The sequence below is a fragment of the Typha latifolia genome, chromosome 4, assembly GCF_019914945.1.
Source record: "Typha latifolia isolate L0001 chromosome 4, TyphaL0001v2, whole genome shotgun sequence".
NCBI lineage: Eukaryota > Viridiplantae > Streptophyta > Magnoliopsida > Poales > Typhaceae > Typha > Typha latifolia.
Window position 1 is genome coordinate 10,969,435 of NC_133089.1, and position 20,695 is coordinate 10,990,129.

The 20,695-nt window shown below is 39.6% G+C and overlaps 1 protein-coding gene across 2 annotated transcripts; it reads right to left on the reverse strand.

Annotated features, from left to right (window-relative positions):
• Positions 1-1,476: 1,476 nt before the first annotated feature.
• On the reverse strand, positions 1,477-7,239 carry LOC140787779 (uncharacterized). 2 transcript variants are annotated; one of them, XM_073136880.1, is made up of 10 exons: positions 6,598-7,239; positions 5,552-6,010; positions 5,318-5,455; positions 5,126-5,229; positions 4,812-5,039; positions 4,230-4,724; positions 3,684-3,713; positions 3,337-3,473; positions 2,237-2,330; positions 1,477-2,158 (listed from the first exon to the last, which is right to left on the reverse strand). In XM_073136880.1, the coding sequence occupies exons 1-10, from the start codon at positions 6,778-6,780 to the stop codon at positions 2,047-2,049; spliced, it is 1,980 nt and encodes a 659-aa protein (XP_072992981.1). In that variant the 5' UTR covers positions 6,781-7,239; the 3' UTR covers positions 1,477-2,046. The 2 variants fall into 2 exon arrangements, with proteins under 2 accessions (XP_072992981.1, XP_072992980.1); XM_073136879.1 differs by having other exon boundaries at positions 3,337-3,713; positions 6,598-7,229.
• Positions 7,240-20,695: the final 13,456 nt, after the last annotated feature.

Genomic DNA, 20,695 nt, shown 5'->3' on the forward strand with positions numbered 1-20,695 from the left:
TCTTTATATATAGAGGAGCTGGGTTTTTTTGTTTAATCATCTAAGTATTGAGAAATTATTTTATTTTTGAATTTATTTTAGGAGTAAGAGTAAGATAATCTAAGAGTAAAAGTAAATTAATTATAGTTGTTTATTTTCCTAGGAGTATATCTAACTTAGAACTCTAATTAAATCTCCAAATCCTAGCCACCATCACCTCCATAAGCCACCCTACCCTACGATCGTCCACCACCACCCTTGGCCGTCCGTCACTCTACGATGACCACCGCAACATCAGATAATTACCAATTTGTATAGTTCTGACCTTCCTCCATTGTTTTAATTTTAACTTTTCACTGCAACCTTCGATTCACGTGAAATAAAAACCATTAAAACTATAACTCATGAGGCTATAACTTAGAAAAATATTATAATTTTGTTATGTCCAAATCATTCCAAATCTGGTCCGTAACAAAAACTCATAATTAGAGACCCATTATGATATGAATATATAGCTTATCCACTTAGCTTATTTGGTAGGAAATATTGCATTGCATTTTGTTAACTATACCAAAAATCACTGACTATATTAATGACTTACAATAATAAGCTGCCAAGTTTTTGAACGGTTTATATGATCTTATCTAGTTTGTTATTTACATCAACCAAGTTACCTACCAACTCAAATAAGTGTGAACCTTAACAATTTGGATATTTGGATATATGGTTTGGTGTATATATATATATATATATATATATATATATATATAAGAGTTTTCAAACCGTTTGTACGAAAAATCAAAAATAATTTTTTGAGTTTGCTGAGAGTTGGTCCGAGCTTTGATGACTCGATAGTGACCCAAGTATGACTGAACTTAACCATAACCTATTTGGCCCAAAGTGGGCCTAAAACCACTTGTGGATTGGATGATCAATCCAGACCGTGTTCAGATGTCCACTTCTTTCTGTACCATGTTTTTTTATTGGGACGACTTGATATCGAGATCTTCAAGTACTATTTAGTGTTAAATTCTTTTTCTCATTCACCTAGTCTTTATTCTTGAGCAAATCTCTCAGTTCCACCTATTAGAAGATTTATAATATACTTCAATGAATAGGCATTTAGATTTGAGAACGTAGAAGTTGGTGGAAAATATAAGAAATATCTGATAAATAAATTGTAGGAGAGAGTGGCTCATATTCTTCCATACGGCGAGGATATTCTAGGTGTGATATACTAGGTTGGCGTTTTGATAGCATAGGTACGCAACACTATATGTAATGTGTTGCATTCCAACTTTTAGAAACTGATATGGCTGTACTTTTTGGACATGAAAGTTTCAAGCCAAATTTAATCCAGTATATGCTTCCCTTTTTCTCTTCTAATCTTGCAACCATAGTTCTCTCTCATTTTGTTCGGATTGAGCAAGCAGTCTAGAGCACTGGTACGTTTGGTTAGAGAATTTTATCAAGGAATAAGAACCACACAAAGCTAACTAACATGAAAATGGCTGCAATATAGATGGTTTATTGTGGTTGCCAATACGAGTTTTCAGCGAAACTCTTAAACACCAATCATGCAACAAACTGAAAAGAAAAAGAAAACAAGTGAACTAATAATCTCTCAGTATAAGTACATAATATTCCAACATTAGATACAATCTGCCAAAAAATTAAAATTTCAAAGCCATCCTATCAATATCGGAACTCTGAAAAGCTAGGTACAACAAAATTTCAGATGTTTCTCAAATTCAATTTAAAGGTCAGTAAGAATCACTGAGATGTTAAGTATGTTTAGGAAGGACCAAACAATAAAAACATTGACCCGATCCACAGGACTCCTGCCAAGGTGGGGTTTAGAAAGAACAGCTTTACTCTTAATAGTCAGCTGGTTGTTTCCTCGACTTGAACCCATAATTCCAAGTTATGAGGCAAGCCTTACCATCACAATAAGTAATGCCTTCTAAATGAATTGTAGTAAAAGAATCACAAAAGATGAATTTGACAGAAAATCTTAGCGTTGTTGAGCTGCAGCTGGATGGCACCCTTTTTTTTTTTACATCAGTACTATAATCTGCCAGAGAGCATAGAACTGCGACATAGCATCCAGTACTCTCTGAAGCCAATATGGATCCAAGGCAGTGAGGGAGGTAGATTGGTGTGCAAAGTTGATGGAATTCTGCAACAGAAGTTCAAAAGTTGGTTAGCAAAAGAAAAGAACGGTCAAACAGAGAACAGAATAATTTCATGCAATGACCTTTGACCGCTTAGGAACCCATATGCCAATGATTTGCCAAAAGAGGAGGCAACCCCATGAAATGTTTTACTGTAATGTGGCCCAATGACTTGCCCTGCAATTGTTTGTCTCCATGTCAGTTCTTTCACTTTTAAATAATAGTACTTGTAACTAGAAAGTCTTTCCAATATATTGTTTCTGATACACATGAAATGCTAAGAACATATCGGTATCTAGTCAAGACACCTTAGTCTCTATTAACATGCCACAAGACAGCAGGTGATTTTTTTTATCTGTGACCCTCACAAATTGCCACATCTCTCACGGGTGTAATGAGTGAGACAGCATAATTAAAGCTAGGGTTTCAGTAGGTTGATCTTATATGTCTTACATAGAGCCAATAAGAAAAGTTACCATTTAATTCACTGAAAATAGCAGGAAAAATGTGTTGATTGAAGATGCCAAATATAAAGAAAAAGCCTACCTTCCAAGTTCTGATGATTATAAATTTACAAATCACTGAAACAATGTTATATAATGGTACTTAATGTGTATATTGTGATGTTGGAGAATATTGCTCAAAATATTAATTAATTATATAGAAAGAATTGCTAAAGGACATGAGAATATCTTAATTTCCCTAATCTATCAACATAAACAAAGCTATCGTAAATAGAGACCTTCAACGAGGTCTGCCTTCTTACATGTCAGTGAGATGCAACTAGGTAAACTAAAAAAGTTTAGTAAGAATGGAACTGATACTTCTAATACAGTACTAGTGAGAAGTGTAATTGGCCATGCAGTTAGCAGCTTCAGATGTATCTAAATAACACAAATAACAGTCCAAGAATGAGGATGGACAGCATAATTGACTAACAAGCTTCACAAGAGCTATACATGGATAGTGAGGGGATTAAACCTATCATCTCTATGATGGTTATTGGGTTTACTATCGATGAATATCAAACAATAATATCTTAATATAGGTCAGGAAAAAAACTCTCTACAAAAATAGTGTACACACTGGCTTCGAGGGCTTCCAGAGAAAAATAAAGATGGAGTCTGTACAGGGAATTAAAAGGGTAGAACACAATTTAGTGAAAGGTACAGTGGCACTTTACCAATTGTAGCGTAGTTACTATGTAGAAGTGAAAGCAAAGTTTCTGATCCTTCATCTGACTGTCTATAATCTGCATGACAATACATAGATGGAACTGATATGGACTCGAACCATATTCCAGAGGGAAATCTGCTCCTCCTTGTGAACCACAGTAATATTTCAGCATAAGGCACAGCATGAAGGACAGATATCATTATCTCAATCAAGATGCAGACTAAAATTATCGTGGTTCTCAAGATGGTGAAGAAAATGTAGAATACGGATGTTGTTGGTAAAAGAAGTAGGAAGGGTGTAAAGAACAATGAACCCACTACATGTTGTTCAACTGTGTAGTCGTAGCTATCTAACCTTTGCCGAAGTGGGTTCCACTTCCGTCCTCTGCAAATAAAATTTCTAAATTAGTCATAGCTCATTAGAAAACGGAAATTTGAAAGACCAAAATAGCTTAGGACTTCAGGCATGACTCCATTAATGGCTTATCCAAATACACAGATCAATCTCTGCACCAAGGGGAGTGTGCTACTCATTGAATTATGGCTTCAACTGGCCTTCCTTACAAATTACTTTTGTCATTCAATCACTATTTACTACCACCATACTAAAGAGAAAATGAGAGCGCATACATTCTTGAGGTTAGAGGCATGAGAACTCTAATATGCATATTACCATAAAGTTATGAATTATATCCACTAATCATGAGAATTACTATATTATCACCACTCCATTATGAAAATTCTTCTGATCAAAGCACTAAATGATAGCTGCCTTCTCACAGATACGGGGTATTCAACAGATCAATGGTTCAAATGAGACAGTATGAATGAGGTAACAGCAGGTTCACCAACAAGAAATTACTCAATTTGCTAGCCTCTTGTGTAGCAATGAAACTAATACCTGAAAAGGCGCCACAATGATGCCAAAGCCTGGAGCTGTTGTGAATACAGAAAAGATATTAACCAATGAAGAGTTGTAACATGCAAAGTTGCAAGCTTGAGCAGGTCTATGCACAAAGCGGCTGGCACAGTTAGACCAAAAACAATTCCAGATAATGCAAGCCCCTCAATGATATATCTCAGGGAAGTAGACATAAAAGACCAAAGGGTAGAGAAAATTTGAACTGCATTGAGTGAAATCATGCCAAGAAGCTCTGCTAGCTCAGTGTTCAGCTTAAAGCCAGCAGGAACACCCATTAACCACACACAACCAGAGCGTAACACATTGTCCGTCATGTAGTGAACAACAGCAAGAATCTTCAACCAGATGGCATCAGCATTAATCAATAATAATACTCCAAAAACAATGCCTAACATAACATCCACACCAACACTAGACCAGTTGAAGTGCTTCTGGAGGGCAGCTTTATGCGCATATTCAATATTTGACTGTGAACTGCAGATAAGACGAAATGTGTGACACTAAGAAAAGTCGAGATCCAATATAAATTGCTGGGCGATCTTGTACACATTTTTCATTTACCTGAAACTAGTATCTTGAAGGAAAATCGGCCAATAAAGAATCTGACAACTGCATATGTGCACATTTTTCCATGTGTTTTGAAACATCTTTTCTAGTACAAAGAAGAATGTTCGAAATTGGCAACTCAGATAATTGTAGAAGAATTGAAGGAAGAGGTAAGTAATACTGGACATTGAAGCCACAAGCACTGCCACAAAATGCCAAACCATCTCTATGAAGACAACTAGTCTGAATAGGAATTAAATCAAAGTCAGGACTCAGGAGAAGAACCCATGGTGTCATCCAAGTAAAAGCTTCCGAGAAAGAGAAATTACATGGGTTTACAGAAGAAATGGATCACAGGATTAGTGATACCAATATGATGCTCCAAAAGTACACTAGCAGCATTTGAACAGTTAAGCGCCAATATAACTGAATCCTGCAAGTCAGATTGGAGGCACAGACCTAACTAGCTGCAAACATACTGGAAAGAGTACTGATCTAATGAACAAGTTTGACATACTTACCAAATCAAGAAATGGTTTCTTCTGAAGGTCATTTATCCAATTTGGTTTCTTGGAGGGTGACCTCACTTGCAAAGAGAAACCCCAAGCGCTCAAAGACAAATGATTTATACCATAACTTGGCTGGTCATATATTACTACCTGCAATTAACCAAGAAGAATTAAAGTTATCACATCAAGCACTGAGGTACTTTATGCAGGAAAAAAAAAGAAGCAAAGTTTTCTCGACTTACATACGTGAGCATCACAGGCTGCAATTGTATCACCATTTAGATGCATGTGATGCAGCTCCGGTATTACTTTGGACTCTTCACCCAACATTCTTTTAGATCTATACAGTAGCTGGATCCAGTTACCACTTCTTATTGACGAGTTTGTATTATGTTCTATAAGACCTTCTAATGCTTTGCAACCACATTTCCATCTTCTATGATTATAATCAGATGCTGCTCCTGCACAAGATTTCTCATGACATTGACCATCCATGCTGTCCAAATTCTTGTCTTTTAAGGAAAAATTTTGTGCCGGTCCAATACATTGCCATTGCTTAAACTTGCTTCCAGATGGCGGATTCTTATTTTGATCGACCAAATCTGAGTCTGCATAAGGATCTGCAATACATTGTCCAAGAATAGCAAAAGCTGAAGTCTCTTGAAGTTGCAGAGGCATTTTCCCATTTGCAAAATGAAGCATTTCCTGTGTCATAAAAGAAAGTAAGACTCAAAAGAGATCTTAAAGAAAATATATTGAGTTATTCACTAAAGTAGCGAAATTTAACAAAAGTTCACGAGCTTCAGCATGGTTGCAAACTTGCAATCATATCTAAAATGTTTCAGCTTCAATGGTAATGCGTTACTAATTTACAGCCTCTGCTCCTAGCCTTCTAGCTTAAATGATTATAGAATTGACAAAAGCTGAAAAGAAAGAATTAAAACAGAATACAAATTATAAAAAGGAAAAGGTTAAAAAGTAATTTATCAAATTTTCGAAGTCTTCAAGCTCTCATACTATGACAAGGAAGGCTACAAATCATCAAAGAGTGTTCAAAACTTGGTCCTTTGGCAAATGAATCATCGAAACCGACTAGAAGACAGAGCCCTAGTTTCCTCCCTTTTACTACTGTAAATTCTATACGAGTGGGCTACATCATCTCCCTCGAAAACGCAAGAAATGATCTAATGCCAATACGAGCCAGCTTACTGTCAGATTCTTCACATATAACATAAAAATACTCCAACCATAAACATTGTTATCGCAGATACGAATCTAAGCATTCAAATTACCTTAAGATCTTCGCATCGTGGAAAACAAGCCGAGATCTTTAGCAGAGGAACTGCGGTAGCAACTACGGCATCAACGGAGCTCCCGCATGTCATGTACCACCCGAACAGTAAAAGATCCGAAGAGGGTTCGACACGAGCAAGCTTGTCTGGCCACCAAATCCTGCATTTCTTCTTGTGCGTCATCCTTGGAAGATCCGGACCAAGAAGAAGAACGAATCTTGAAGGGGAGGCTCGAGAAATGATAAGCCAATCTGGGTGAGATCGAAAAGAGGGAAACAAAGGAGAGAGGAGGCTAGCGTAGCCAGAGTCTCTGTGGCTCGGGGGAGTTAGAATGCACAAAATTACTCATGTCCCTACTTAACTCATAAATAAAGATAGACGTAGTAGAGTTATTAAGATTCAATTAAGACAAAACAAAAATTAACAGGGATACTTGTAGTTGCTTGTCGTCTCTGAATATAATGATTGGAATCACAACAAAATGGAAAGCCGGAACACTCAAATGGTAGAAATTAACTAGAAAATCAAGTAAGATAACCATCCAATAATCCCACTAGATTGACCAAAGCTCATTCGATGGAGATGAGATGAGATGAGGATGTTCTATTACGGCTTGGGGAGCAAGTGAAACAAAAATGATAGTATTTACATGTATCGAGGATATCAGATCCAGTTTCTCAAGCCTAATTACCTAGAATCAGACACCAATGACCTTCAGGTGTGTGGCACATATGCTGACTTAAGGGCTGGTTTGAAAGGAGATGAGTTAATGCGGGGGTAAATTGTAAATGTGAGGCCCATGTTCAATTGATACAGGATTAGAATGTAAAATTATCTTCATCTTCCTAATTACTGCACAGCTACAATCGTAACATTGCTTGCCCCTTTAAGATCCTTGCCCTCAAAGATCTGGTTCAGGAAATTGCTTCACTAGAACATGGTAATCTTTCCAAGTCACCTCATGGAGAGAAGAATTGGTCCCTTGGACTAAAGATTTGAGGACATGAGCTATTTCCTTTCTTAATAATGCGTCTCGCCAAGATCTTCTCAGGGTGCAATAGTGATTCACCTACAACATCAACTAAGGCAAATTTGGCTGAGCTTAAATAGAAGGACCCAGCCGGAGCTTAAGTTGGGACACATGAAAAATAAATTGAATCTTGGAATCCGGCGAAAGAAGAAGCTTGTAGGCAACCTGTCCAATGCGAGATAAGATAGGAAAAGGACTATAATATTTAGCTGAAAGCTTAAAATTTTGTCGAAGTTCAATTGAATACTTTTTGTAGGGTTGCAATTTAACATAAATCAAGTCGCCTTGAGATAATTCCATGCCTGTCCTTTTTTATTAGCAAAAAAAAATTCATTTTAGCTTGAACTTTGGCTAGGCTAGTTCAGCTCCGAGTAAGACTACTACCTATTATTTATTTCAGTTAAGTTGGCAGCAACTTTGTTGTTAGTAAAGAGCTCGGCTCGCCGAGGATACTAGTTTCTTGGAGACTGAGTAATGTTGTCGAACACGGACTATTGGTTTTCTCCTGGAGAAGTCTCCACCTTTCTCCTGTCTGAGTTTCCTTCTAGCTCCTACTCGAATTGTCCTTCCTCTCTTCCTCTCCTTTCGCTTTGGCTGGTACTCTTTTCCTCCCTCTTCCCCTATCTTCGGGTAATCTCCTTAACTCTCCTCCTTCTTGTGGTCTCCTCTACTTTTCTCCCGACTCTTGGTGAATGGCTGTTGATGACGAACTCGTACAACGGTTCTCTGCTCTCTTGACGGGTAATGGAATGGAGGAGATCATTTCTCTTTTAGAGGACTTCACCATTCCAAATAGAAGGCCTAACCTTAGTCTCGTTGGAAAACTTCTAACTGACAAGCCTTTCAACCAAACTGGTCTGAGGAATGCACTTACTAAAGCTTGGTACTTAGAAGGTTCGCTGGAGTTCATGGAGGTAGGGGTGACAAAAATTAATCCGACTCGATAACCCAACTATTAATCGGGTTTGGGTTTAGTCTAATCAGGTTCAGATCATAAACGGGTCAACCCGCCTAACCTGATTATTAATCGGGTCGTGTTTGGGTTTATACCACTAACCCGCTTGATTCGTTTAACCCGTTTAAGTAAACGGGTCGGGTCGACCCGTAAACCCACTAACCCACTAACCCGCCATATATATATATATATATATATATATACATATTTCTAAGTTTTTAACCCTAACCCTAATACCCAACACTACTTGAGTGAGTCCCCAAATCGGCCAAATCCCAATCTCGCAGCCATCGCCCCTCAGCCTTTACCCATGCCCGCAACCATCGCCCCTTGGCCCTTACCCATCCTCGCAACCGTCGCCCCTGGCCCTTACCCATGCTAGTAGTCGTCGCCCCTTGGCCCTTACTCATGCTCGCAGTCTTCTCCTCGTCGTCTTCTTGCATTAGATCGACTTAATGGTGCAGCGATCGAGAGGGCAACAATGGCCACGACGGTGGTGGAGACAGCGGTAGGCTCTTGCTTCCATTAGATTGGCTTAATGGTCTTCTTCCATTAGATCCCTCCTCCTTTGAAATCCCATCATCTCTTCCCCTCCTCCCTCTCGCCTCCATTGCCGCCAATGGTAAGCTCTCATCGCCATTGCAGCCTTCTCTCCTCATCTCCGACGGGCCTCCCACTCTCTTGCAGCCTTGCCTCTCCTCAGACTTTCGATGAAAATCCTAAGGCCCGATCTTCTCCGATCCTCCCTCTTGAGACCTCGCCTCCACCGCCACCCTTCTCTCCTTAGATCTCCGACGGATCACCATCCTTCTTGCACGCCCGCCCGCCCCATCGCCGTCATTGTTGGTCGATCGATCTACCGCGTCATCGCCATCAGTCTCCAATCTCTGTCGTCGAGGAGTTGGATTTGTTACTGACTTACAGTTGTAATTAAAGATTTGTGTTATGATTTGTGGGTTAATGGCTTGTATAATTGGGAGTTTATTGTATAATTGATTCTATTTGTGTTAGCTTAGTCAATTGTAGAATAGATTCTATTTGTGTTAGGATTGAATGCAGGGTTAATGGCTTAATACTTAGAATTATTATTTTTATGTTGTATAAATTTTGAGTTGAAAAGATATTATTGTATAATGTATTATTTATATAGTGTAAATTAGTAAATATTAATTTTTATATGGGGTTAAATAGTAAATAATTAAATATTATTGTATTATTTGGGTCATGTTAATACGACCTGTTTATTAAACGGGCTACATGGGTCATGCCATTTTAACCCAACCTATTTAATAAACGAGTTACACGGGTTGTCATATTACCTGTTTAATAAATGAGTCATGTTTGTGTTTACTAAATACAACCTGTTTAATAATCGGGTTGTGTTTGTGCTAGGGAGATGTTGACCTGACCCGAATCTGACCTGACCCGAACCCACTTAACCTGACCCGATTGCCAGCCCTACATGGAGGTAGGGAAAAATATACTTTTCTTCTCTCGTTTGAGCTGGAACATGACAAATGGAAGTTCTAGTGTGGTGCTCCATGGTCATTCAACAAAGACCTTTTATCATATCTCCCTTTGATTCAAACTCTCCCGTTGAAGCTTGGGACTTCACCAAATTTAAACTCTTGTCATGAATCAGATCAGAATTGATTCGGATGTAATAAAATTATGAAAATTTAGATGGTGGTAGCATTTTGAATTAGAGTTCTAATAGCTCTAGTTTCAATTCAATCAAATATCTAGATGAAAAGATATAATTAAATAGTGGAGCAATGTCAAAATAGGGTAGAACAATAAATATCCGACGTTGCAACAATTCGTCGAGGGTGATGGACGGCCAAGGGTGCTAGTGGACAGCCATAGGATAGGGTGGGTGTTGGAGGTGATGGTAGCTATGGGTTGGAGGTAAAATTTGGATTTCTAACTTAGATTTACTTCTACGAAAATAAATGGCTATAATTAACTTATTTCTACTCCTGAAATATCTTACTCTTATTCTTAAGATAAACTCAAGACTAAAATAATTTCTCAATGCTTGGATACTTTGATGCATAAAAACTCAGCTCCTCTATATATAGAGGTCAGATATAATGAGTATTACTCTGACTTAGCCCTAAAGGCTTATATGGCTCAAACTAGGACTTGTCTTAGAGGCTTACATGACTTAATTAAAATTGCCTTAGTGGCTTACATGACTTAACTAGACTTATCTTAAAGGCTTATATAAGCATGAATTAATTAAAAAATAAATAGACTCGATTTATCGAGCACAATATCCTCATGATGTGATCTGACCTAGTCTGGTTCGCATCAACTCTAGTTGCAGTTCTACGGCATCCCGTTACACTTCATATTAATGAAAATTGCCATATCTTTGGTAGGGAGGATCAGTGAGTCTATTGAGTCAAGCGCCACAAATCCCTCTAAGTGGGCGAAGTTCATCCGAATGAGAATTCTGGTGGATATTACTAAATCTTTACCAAACTCTCTATCTATATCTATGCTTTCTAGAAGGAACTATGAAATCAAAGTAAGATATGAAAGGCTTCCTCGCCATTGCTATTTCTGCGGGAAGATCGGCCATGAAAGCCCTACTTGCTCTTTATGAAGCTCATTGGAAGAAAAAAAAAGTGAATACCCTTCTCACTTAAAAAGCAAGCTTCTAGATCTCCTAAAGCCGAAGTTTTATGATCTCAATGTTTCTCTTCACACTCTAGACCTGTTGTCTATCAGCAGTGAGGTTAATCCCAAGCTCGTCACCAAGAAAGTGCTGGTGTAGAATTGGCATGCGATGGCGATCATGGCGAATAATGGAAGCGCAGCTCCTTCCTCACCTCCATCAAGCCTCAACCCGTCTCTTGGCCTCCTAACAACAAGGACAGATGTGTCAACTCCTAAGAATGGCTTCTATGATGATTCAGTCACTTCTATGCTAGTTATTGAGCAAGGAAAGCCTCTAGCTTCTACGGCACTAGGCATTGTTCCCATTGACGACAGTTCTGGACACATCAACCTCGAAGAAAGGGAAGGTATAGTTTTATCAGTCTAGGACACGTCACTCTTTCGACGAGCTCATCAAATCAACTTTAGGTGCAGACTATGCCCTCCCCCCATCTTGTTGATATCAATCAAAATCCCACTCCCTCTTTGAAAGACGCAGCCCGCAACTCTCCTACCCCTCCTCTCAGCAAACAACATGAACTCCCTACTATCTCAAACCACTATTCACGTATGTCATTTACACTTGGCTCCAAATCAATGCCATCCCATGCAAAACACTCCCATCAAGGTAAACAAAAATGCTCTCCTATTCTAAACAGCAACTCCACTCATCCTTCTTTATCCCCCCAGAAAAGAAAATCATCCCCTTTCCATCTTAACCAACCCTCACCTAAAAGACTGCAACCCTCTTTTCCTCCCGCCTCCCCTGCTTACCCATATGACTCTCTCTATTCTAGTTCTGCAGCAATTGTCCCATGACAACCGTTATGAAGATAGTTGCATGGAACTATCGAGGGAGTGGAGGTTCCCTAACATTTCACAATCTCTCATCTATCCTCCATAGTATTGATACACTTAGCTAGGATCTTTTCTTATTGCATTAGGTGCTTATTTTCATTAAAATAAAATTTTTGTAGGTCGCGTTCGAACGCAGGTGGAGTCGCGTTCGAATGCCTTTGTGAACGCCCGCGTTCGAACGCCTATGTCGCGTTGGCAAATCCAGAGAAGGGGTTTTTTGAGTGCGTTTGAATGTGATGGGGCATATTCAAACACGATCGACGGGAATCCTCTAGAATTAGTGTTTCATATTGTTTTAGGACATGTTGGCTAGCCTCTATAAATATGTGGATAGCAACCAACTTCCTTATGCTATTGGATTCTTGATTTCTTGCCTCCTATCTTCTCTCTAGACTCCTCCCTCCTCTCTCTTCACCATCCTTCCAACTCTACCGTTGGCAAGGTTTCTCCTAACTTCTAATCTCCCTTGTTTGTCGAGTTATCACTTCGTTCCCTTTGTCTACTTCCTTTAATCACTTCCACAATCCACCCTCATCTCTATACCCATCCATAACCATAACATCCACTCCACCCGTCACCACCACCATCACCCACGTTATTTTATGTTTTCATCCCTGCTATAGTTGGAATCTGTGAAGGGCGTAAATATGAAAGTTGTAGATCAGAAGTTATGGATCCAACCCAGTTGGTTTCGTAATTTTCTAACTACCGGAGAATATCTAACGAATATTTTCCCACAGTTGCGCAGACTGATTTCTGTAATAAATTCAGATCTTGAAGGAATCTTAGCGTAGCCTATTTTGGTTTCAGATCTCATCAATTTAGTATCAGAGCCTATGAATTGGTATTAGAGCCTATCATTTGATATCAGAGCATATCAAGTGGTATTAGAGCAAGCGAACCTCAAACCTCCATTAATGGTTGAAACAAGGAAGATGACATCAACAAAGAGACCTATAGAGAGCACACTGACAAGGGAGGACTCAATGCACGATGATCCTAACCGAGATGCCGATTTCTTTGGAGCGACCACGGTAAGACCGAGTCAACCAACGTCCATGGGTTTGAATATGGATGAACTAAGGGGTATGTTCCAAATATTATTACATAGAGTTGACAACATACAAAAGGATCACAATGAATTCAAGGAATATGTCGTGAATCAATTGGGTTCGTCATCTCCTCGACGACGAATGAAGTTTCAAGAAGGCCCAGCGGTGGGACCCCATAGAACTGATACCCCATAGGTCTAGGTGTGTCATATGAGTGTCAATGATCCCCACCTACCTATGCCTTCACATCATCCCCCACCTCCATTACAAAACCCAAGACCGGCGGTGGTGGAACTCGAGAGGCATGCGGCACTGGTGCGCTTCGTCGATGAGGAGGATTGGCACTATGAGGATGAGGTTGATCCCTATGGAGTTAGTGATGGACGTGCTCGAGGATTTAGAGAAGGTGATCAACATGCACAAAGGTTTAGACTTGAGCCAAGGATCTTTCGCGAACCTAACAACGTTATTCGGGGGAGAACCGCACGTTTGGACTTTTCAAAGTTCTAAGGCGGTGATCCAACGGATTGGGTATTTCAAATTGAACAATATTTTGATTGTCAAGGTATAGTGGAAGATGCAAAAGTCCAGATGGCAAGCTTTCACCTCCAAGGAATGGCATTGCATTGGTATAAATCGATAATTCGTGGTGGTGGAATTATCGGATGGGCTAATTTTTGTAGGAGGATTACATGTAGATTTGGGATAGCGGCATATGAAGATTTTGCTGTCACATTAAGAAAGATGGTTCAAAGGACTACCGTATTGGAGTACCAAGCTGAGTTTGAAAGAGTTAGTAGTCGTTGTGAGTCACTATGGCCCGAACGTATATTGATGAGTACATTTATTTTAGGGCTACGAGAGGATATACAAGCGGATGTTCGTGCTCTATATCCTACTAGTCTTGAGGAGGCCTTTGAGAAGGCCGTGAGGATGGAACAAAAGCATAGGGCTCTAAAGATGGCAGCGAAAACCAATTAGGGCAACTGAGATGGGCGGTTTGCACCTAGAATGCCGGTTGGAAATTCTACAATTTCAAAAATAGCGGCTGCGACACTAGACCACGACCACCTTTTAGACCTTCTTCCGACATTAGAGGAGGCACTAGACCCCTGTTCGAACTCTCACACCTGCCCAGGTGGAGGAGTGAAGAGCAAAGGGCCTTTTTCTTTCGATGTGATAAGCGTTTCACCTATGATCATCGGTGTTCTAAACTAATCGGGAGTGTGATGCTTATCGATGGTCCTGAGGAGGATGATAAGGTTGTTGATGATGGAGAGTATCCAGAGGAGACCCATGAGGAGACCGTTGAGGAGGGTGTGGAAGAAGATATCCAAGCTGAAATATCGATGCACGCATATTCGGGTACTTCCGCGCCGAGGATGTTACGGGTAGACGGACTCGTTAGAAAGCATTGTGTACACATCCTCATCGATTCGGAGAGTGCACACAACTTTCTAGACGAGAGGCTAGTGAGGAGATTGGGTTTGGATGTCGAACCGACTACGGGGTTTGACGTTGCTATTGGAGACGGCACGAAGCTTAGGACAGAGAGCTTGTGTCGCCGAGTCGGTATACCGGTGCAAGGACATGACATCATTGTGGACTTGTATCCGTTGGCACTGCAAAGAGCGGACATTGTTCTTGGTGCTCAGTAGTTACAAAGTTTGGGACCCGTCACATTTGATTTTTGAAGCATGTGGATGAAATATAAACAAAGAAACAAAGATCTGCGGCTTGATGGCATTCGGACTTCGCTGATTTCTGCGATGCAGCCTATGGTGGGGCTGCTTGGTGCGTATGATTTGGCCTATCTTCTTCAATTAGGACCAACAAGAGATGAGCCTCAAACGAGTTCAGGTACTACAATTAAATTGTCCAATTTATTAGATAACTTTTCTGGACTATTTGAGGAGCCGCAGGAGTTGCCACCGAGAAGAGCGGTAGACCATTGTATAGAGATTGTACCCGGGGCTGCACCGGAGAAAGTGAGGCCATATCGGTATCCATATGTGCAAAAAGAAGTTATTGCAAAGATGGTAGCCGAGATGTTAGAGCAAAGTCTCATTCAACCAAGTCATAGTTCATACTCATCCCTTGTGCTATTGGTGCGAAAAAAGGACGGGATATGATATTTTTATGTCGACTATCGGGCACTAAACGCTATTACCGTCAAGGACCGGTATCCCATTCCGGTTATCGAGGAGTTGTTGGATGAGCTTACAGGGGCTACTATATTTAGTAAGCTTTATTTGAGGGCCGAGTATCATCAAATTAGAGTTCACCCGGCAGATGTGCACAAAACTACATTTCGGACTTCGGACGGGCATTACGAGTTCCGAGTGATGCCTTTTGGTCTCACCAATGCTCCAGCTACCTTTCAAGGCCTCATGAATGATATATTTCAGCCTCTCTTGCGAAGGTATTTCTTGGTATTTTTTGATGACATTTTAGTGTATAGTAAGATTGAATTGGAGTATTAACGACATTTGGAGGATGTGCTGAATTTGTTGAAGCAAAACCAATTAAAGATTAAAAAGTTCAAGTGCCTATAGGGAGTACCACAAGTGGAGTATTTAGGCCACATCATTTCAGCGGATGGTGTAGCGATGGATCCTCAAAATGTTGCATGTATGACCGCTTGGCCTATTCATACTATTACTACCAGATTGAGAGGATTTTTGATGCTGACCAGATATTATCGATGCTTCATCGTCGGATATGGCAAGATCGCTGCTCCTCTCACTTCTTTGTTGAAGAAAAACTCTTTTAGATGGACGGATGAAGCCACTTCAGCCTTTGAAAAATTGAAAATAACAATGACGACGACACCCATTTTAGCACTACCGGACTTCACCAAAGAATTCATTGTGGAATGTGATGTGTCGGGTGTTGGCATAGGAGCTATACTAATGCAAAAAGGACGTCCCATTACCTATCTTAGAAAGGCTTTATTATAAAAATCTCAGCAATTATCGACTTATGAGAGGGAGATGTTAGCAATTCTGCATGCAGTGACAAAGTGGAGGTTTTATTTGATTGGTAGACGATTCATTATCCGAATAGATCAAAGGAGCCTTCCATACTTTATGGGACAGCGTATACACACTCTGGCACAGCAGAGTTGGGTCACAAAATTACTGGGATATGATTATGAAATCCAATATAAGAAGGAAACGGAAAATAGAGCGACGAATGCACTATCGCGACAACCTAATACCGCCGAACTTGCAGCCTATTCATCTCCTACCTTTTCTTTCCTTGACGAGCTGAGGTATGCATGTACATCTGACCTAGATATTTTGAGATTGTTGCAGGAGGTAATGAATGATCCGGAGTGCCATCTAGAGTTGAAGAATCGAGGCAGTTTGCTACTGGACTGCGAATGCATTCGGGTGTTGGAGCGTATTAGTCCGATTGCATATCGTTTGGAGCTGTCGGAAGGGTCGAGAGTGCATCCTGTCTTTCATATTTCATTGCTGAGGGAGCGGATTGGAGATCACAAGGTCGTTGGATCGGTTCTAGTAGAGCCATTGGAGAAGATAGAGATCGTAGAGCTAGTTCGAATACTTGCTAGACGCCGACGACGACATGGTACCAGATTGGAGATGGAGATTCTAGTTGAGTGGCTTGACAAGCCATCTGATGAGGCGACATGGGAGTTAGAGACTGATATCTTGGAGCGTTTCCCTGATTTTTCATTTTGAGGGCAAGATGGGGGAAGCGTGATGGGCTACTATTCTAGTGATTGGTTTTGATCCGAGTTTGGATTCGTGGTTTTTTCCCGTTTAGATTTTTCCACATTAAAATCTTGGCGTACATCTCTGCTTTCGTTTTTTAATATTTCTTTCGATTTTAGTTAAGCAAACGAGTGATATCATTGCCTAGAGTTTAGATACATACGTGTGTCTAGGTGTTTTTCATTCTCCTTATGTCTTTTGCCTTGAAGCATCTAGTGATGGGCCCAAAGAGGCAAACCCATAATATGTCAAATAGAGAAAATCAAATTAACTATTGCATGGATGGATTATTGGAACCCTCACAGAAGAGGCTCCAAACTTGATAATTGGCTTAGAGACATCTGTAGAAGTATTGGATGACTCCCAAGGAAGCCCATCTGCAGGTGTTACTGGAACAGAAATTTCAGCTCCAACAATAGCTTATATACATGCATAAAGATTCGTCAACTCCACTTAGTGATTATCTAAGACAATTTAAAAGTGTGTGTGACAACTTGGCTATAATTGGAAGAAGGGTGAATGTTATAATAAAGGTTTTCTCTCTCCTTAGTAGTCTCAGCGCCAAATATGAACCATTTATGACAAGCATAGAGTTATGAAACTCGTACAAATTTTCATAGCACTGAGCCGAGTACATATGTTGCATTTTATGGGAAAAAAAATTCAAGAACTCTAATCAACCTAACCAACAAGGAGGACGCCCCAATCACAAAGATATTTCATCCAACAAACCAAAACAATTATGTTGCTCCTTCAATCATATATCATATCTCAAATATGCGAAAAGCATGGATATGAAGCATTAAAATATTGGCATCGATTTAAAAATGCATATCAACCCAATGATGTGCCTTAAGCACTAGCTGTGTTAACACTCAATTATAGTATTGCTGATTAAGAGTGGACGATAAACACTGGTGCAACTGCACACGACATCTAACCCAGGTATGCTAAATGATATGCATTTATATAATGGTTTTGATAATGTAATAGTAAGTAATGATAATTTATTGCCAATTATACATATTGGTGAAGCACTAATATGCAATAATTCTAATACTATTAAACTTGATAATGTTTTATTAGTCCCTAATCTTGAAAAGATCTTTTATCGGTAGGTCAATAAGTAGAGATTATCCCGTTAATTGTGAATCTTTTGGTGCCGGTTTCACTATAAAGGACAAGGCCACAAGTCAAATACTACTGAAAGGGCACAAGAGGTATAACCTCTACACCATCTCAATCTCGCTAGAGGCTCACTTTTTAGTGCCATTTCAATTTGCCTGCCACAATATTTGGCACCAAAGGCTAGGTTACTCACAAGTCACAAGCTGCTGCTGTTCAAACTTTACAATCTCTAGGATTAATTAAAGTTCTTGGCAAAATGAAAAAACTCATGGATATGTGAAAGATGTCAACTTGAGAAATTTAGTGACCTTCCTTTTAAACCTACAATTTTCATTGTGATCTCTGGGTCTAAGTAGATATATGTGGTTTATATATACCTATAAAACGTAAATCTAAATATTTTACTTCCTTCTATCCATTTGCTAAATTTATTGACCGTCAATTCTCAAAGAAAATTAGTGTTTTAATCTGATGGTGGTGAAGAGTTTACTAGCAATGCTTTTCAGAAATTTCTACAGCAACAAAATGGTGTCCCCGAGCATCGTCATCCTACAATTCGTGCATTAGGTTTCACTATGTTATTTCATAGTGGCATGCCTAAACGTTTTTGGGTCGTAGAATTCTCAACTGTAATTTTTCTAATCAATCGCTTACCCTCAGTCACACAAAGCAATGAGTACTCACCATTTTTCAAGCTCTATTGTAGGCATTCAGATTATACTTCCTTGATGAAAATAATATCCATATCTTTGAAGTTTGACCCAATAACTCTCCCATATGTATCTCACAACGTGTTTTTTATGAAGAAAACTTTCCCTTCAAGAATCCTGCAACCTTGCATTCTCACTCATCACCTATTGGGTTTTCTTCTACTTTCACAGAATGGTAAGGTTCACCTATTCTGGCCAGCTCTTCTGATGACTCACTCACACTTCTTATTTCAGCTATGTTTAACACCTCTACAATGCAGGATAATGCAACCATGTCTCCAATGTTGCCTGTAGTTTTCGATATACCCGACACTGATAATACACCACAAGTTTCTCTTGACACCACCCCAGAATAAAACATGCCAACACCAACAACTTAGTATAACTCACTACATGATATTGATCCAGAGTCACCTCATTCCTCTTCTGGATCCACTAACCCCAACTTAGAAGCTTTTCTATCTAATAATTCAACTATTCCACTCTCATATACTTCGGCAGGTCCTATTCACAGCATAATGATACGAGCCAAAGCAGGTATCCATAAAACCAAATCCTAGATATGCTCATCTTTAATAAGAGTCTACGAGCAGCCTTGATACATGGATGCAGGATGGACTCAAGCAATGCATGAGGAGATGGGAGGCGCTCCACCAAAACATCACATGGACTCTTAGTTCCTCGCCAACCTGACATGCATATTATAGAATGTTGATAGGTTCCTGTCCCACAGAGTCTTATCAAGCAATATCACAGTGAGAATAAAGGTGAAAAAGGTCACTTTGGCTGATCCAGAGAGAAAAGAAGAAAATACTTTATTCCTTATCAAGTCAGCAAAACAATCTATATACAGTCCGTTAACCGAACTAGTCACTTAAGAAAAAAAAACAAACTAAAAACTAATCAAACACGAAAATTAACTTAACTCGCATCCGTCGAGCATTCAAATGGCCTGGAAGGGTGGGCTATTTAGCTATTTGGCGTCAGAATACCAAGTAGGCCCGTTCAAATGCCTCCGGAGGCTATTTTGCTCTTAGGTTCAGTCGTTCAAACGCGGTGAAGATTATTTAAACACTGATTCCTGAGAGCCTTGCGCTGTTGCTACATCTTTAGCTTGTCCTCCGGTTATTGCACAGCGTTGTCTCCGTCAATAAATAACTAGGAATAGCTCCATTCCTATCAAATGTAAATGGGTCTTCAAACAAAACTCAATGCTGAGGGGTCTCTCAATCGATTGAAGGCATGTTTAATGCAAAAGGATACCATCAATTAGATAGTATTGATTACACAGAAAATTTCTCACCTGTCATCAAACCTGGTACTATTAGGACAGTCCTCCCCTTGCCTTAGTTCGAAAATGGGAGATTCCTCTTTGCATGGTTCTATGATTCTCTTCCAAAGCATGTTTGCAAAATAAATAGAGCTCTTTAAGATTTAAAACAAACTCCTAGAGCCTGCAGGTTCGATCGATTAATTCAATAGTTTTTTGATAGCCTATGAATTTTTTTTTGTAGTATTTCAGATCCCTCTCTTTTTGTCATTGCATCATGATTCCCTAATTTTACTACTTTATGTTACTGATATAAAATTAACGGTTTCAGTAACACCTTGCTTCATGAATTTATTCATGCATGCACTTCACCTCGAATTAGATATGGAGGATCTCGGAACACTACATTATTTCCTTGGAATTCAAGTAAATCCTATTATTAACTGTTTAAATACTATTGAACGTGCACAGATGAAAATTTCAGGGCAATTGAGAAAAAAAAAAAAAAGACACAACCCGTTAAGTTTTTAATCAACCAACCCGACCCAATCCGAGCTGCCCTGATCTCTCTCTCTCTCTCTCTCTCTCTCTCTCTCTCTCTCTCTCTCTCTCTCTCTCTCTCTCTCTCTCTCTCTCATGCTAGAGCACCCGACGGAGGGGTGCCGACGAGCTCTATAGTTAAGGAAAGAAA

Coding starts and splice junctions, on each gene's coding strand:
- LOC140787779 (XM_073136879.1), bottom strand. CDS start 6,780: ATGACGCACAAGAAGAAATGCAGGATTTGGTGGCCAGACAAGCTTGCT. Junction 6,011..6,597: donor CACGATGCGAAGATCTTAAG/GTAATTTGAATG, acceptor TTTATGACACAG/GAAATGCTTCATTTTGCAAA. Junction 5,040..5,125: donor CATTTCTTCTGTAAACCCAT/GTAATTTCTCTT, acceptor ATTCCTATTCAG/ACTAGTTGTCTTCATAGAGA.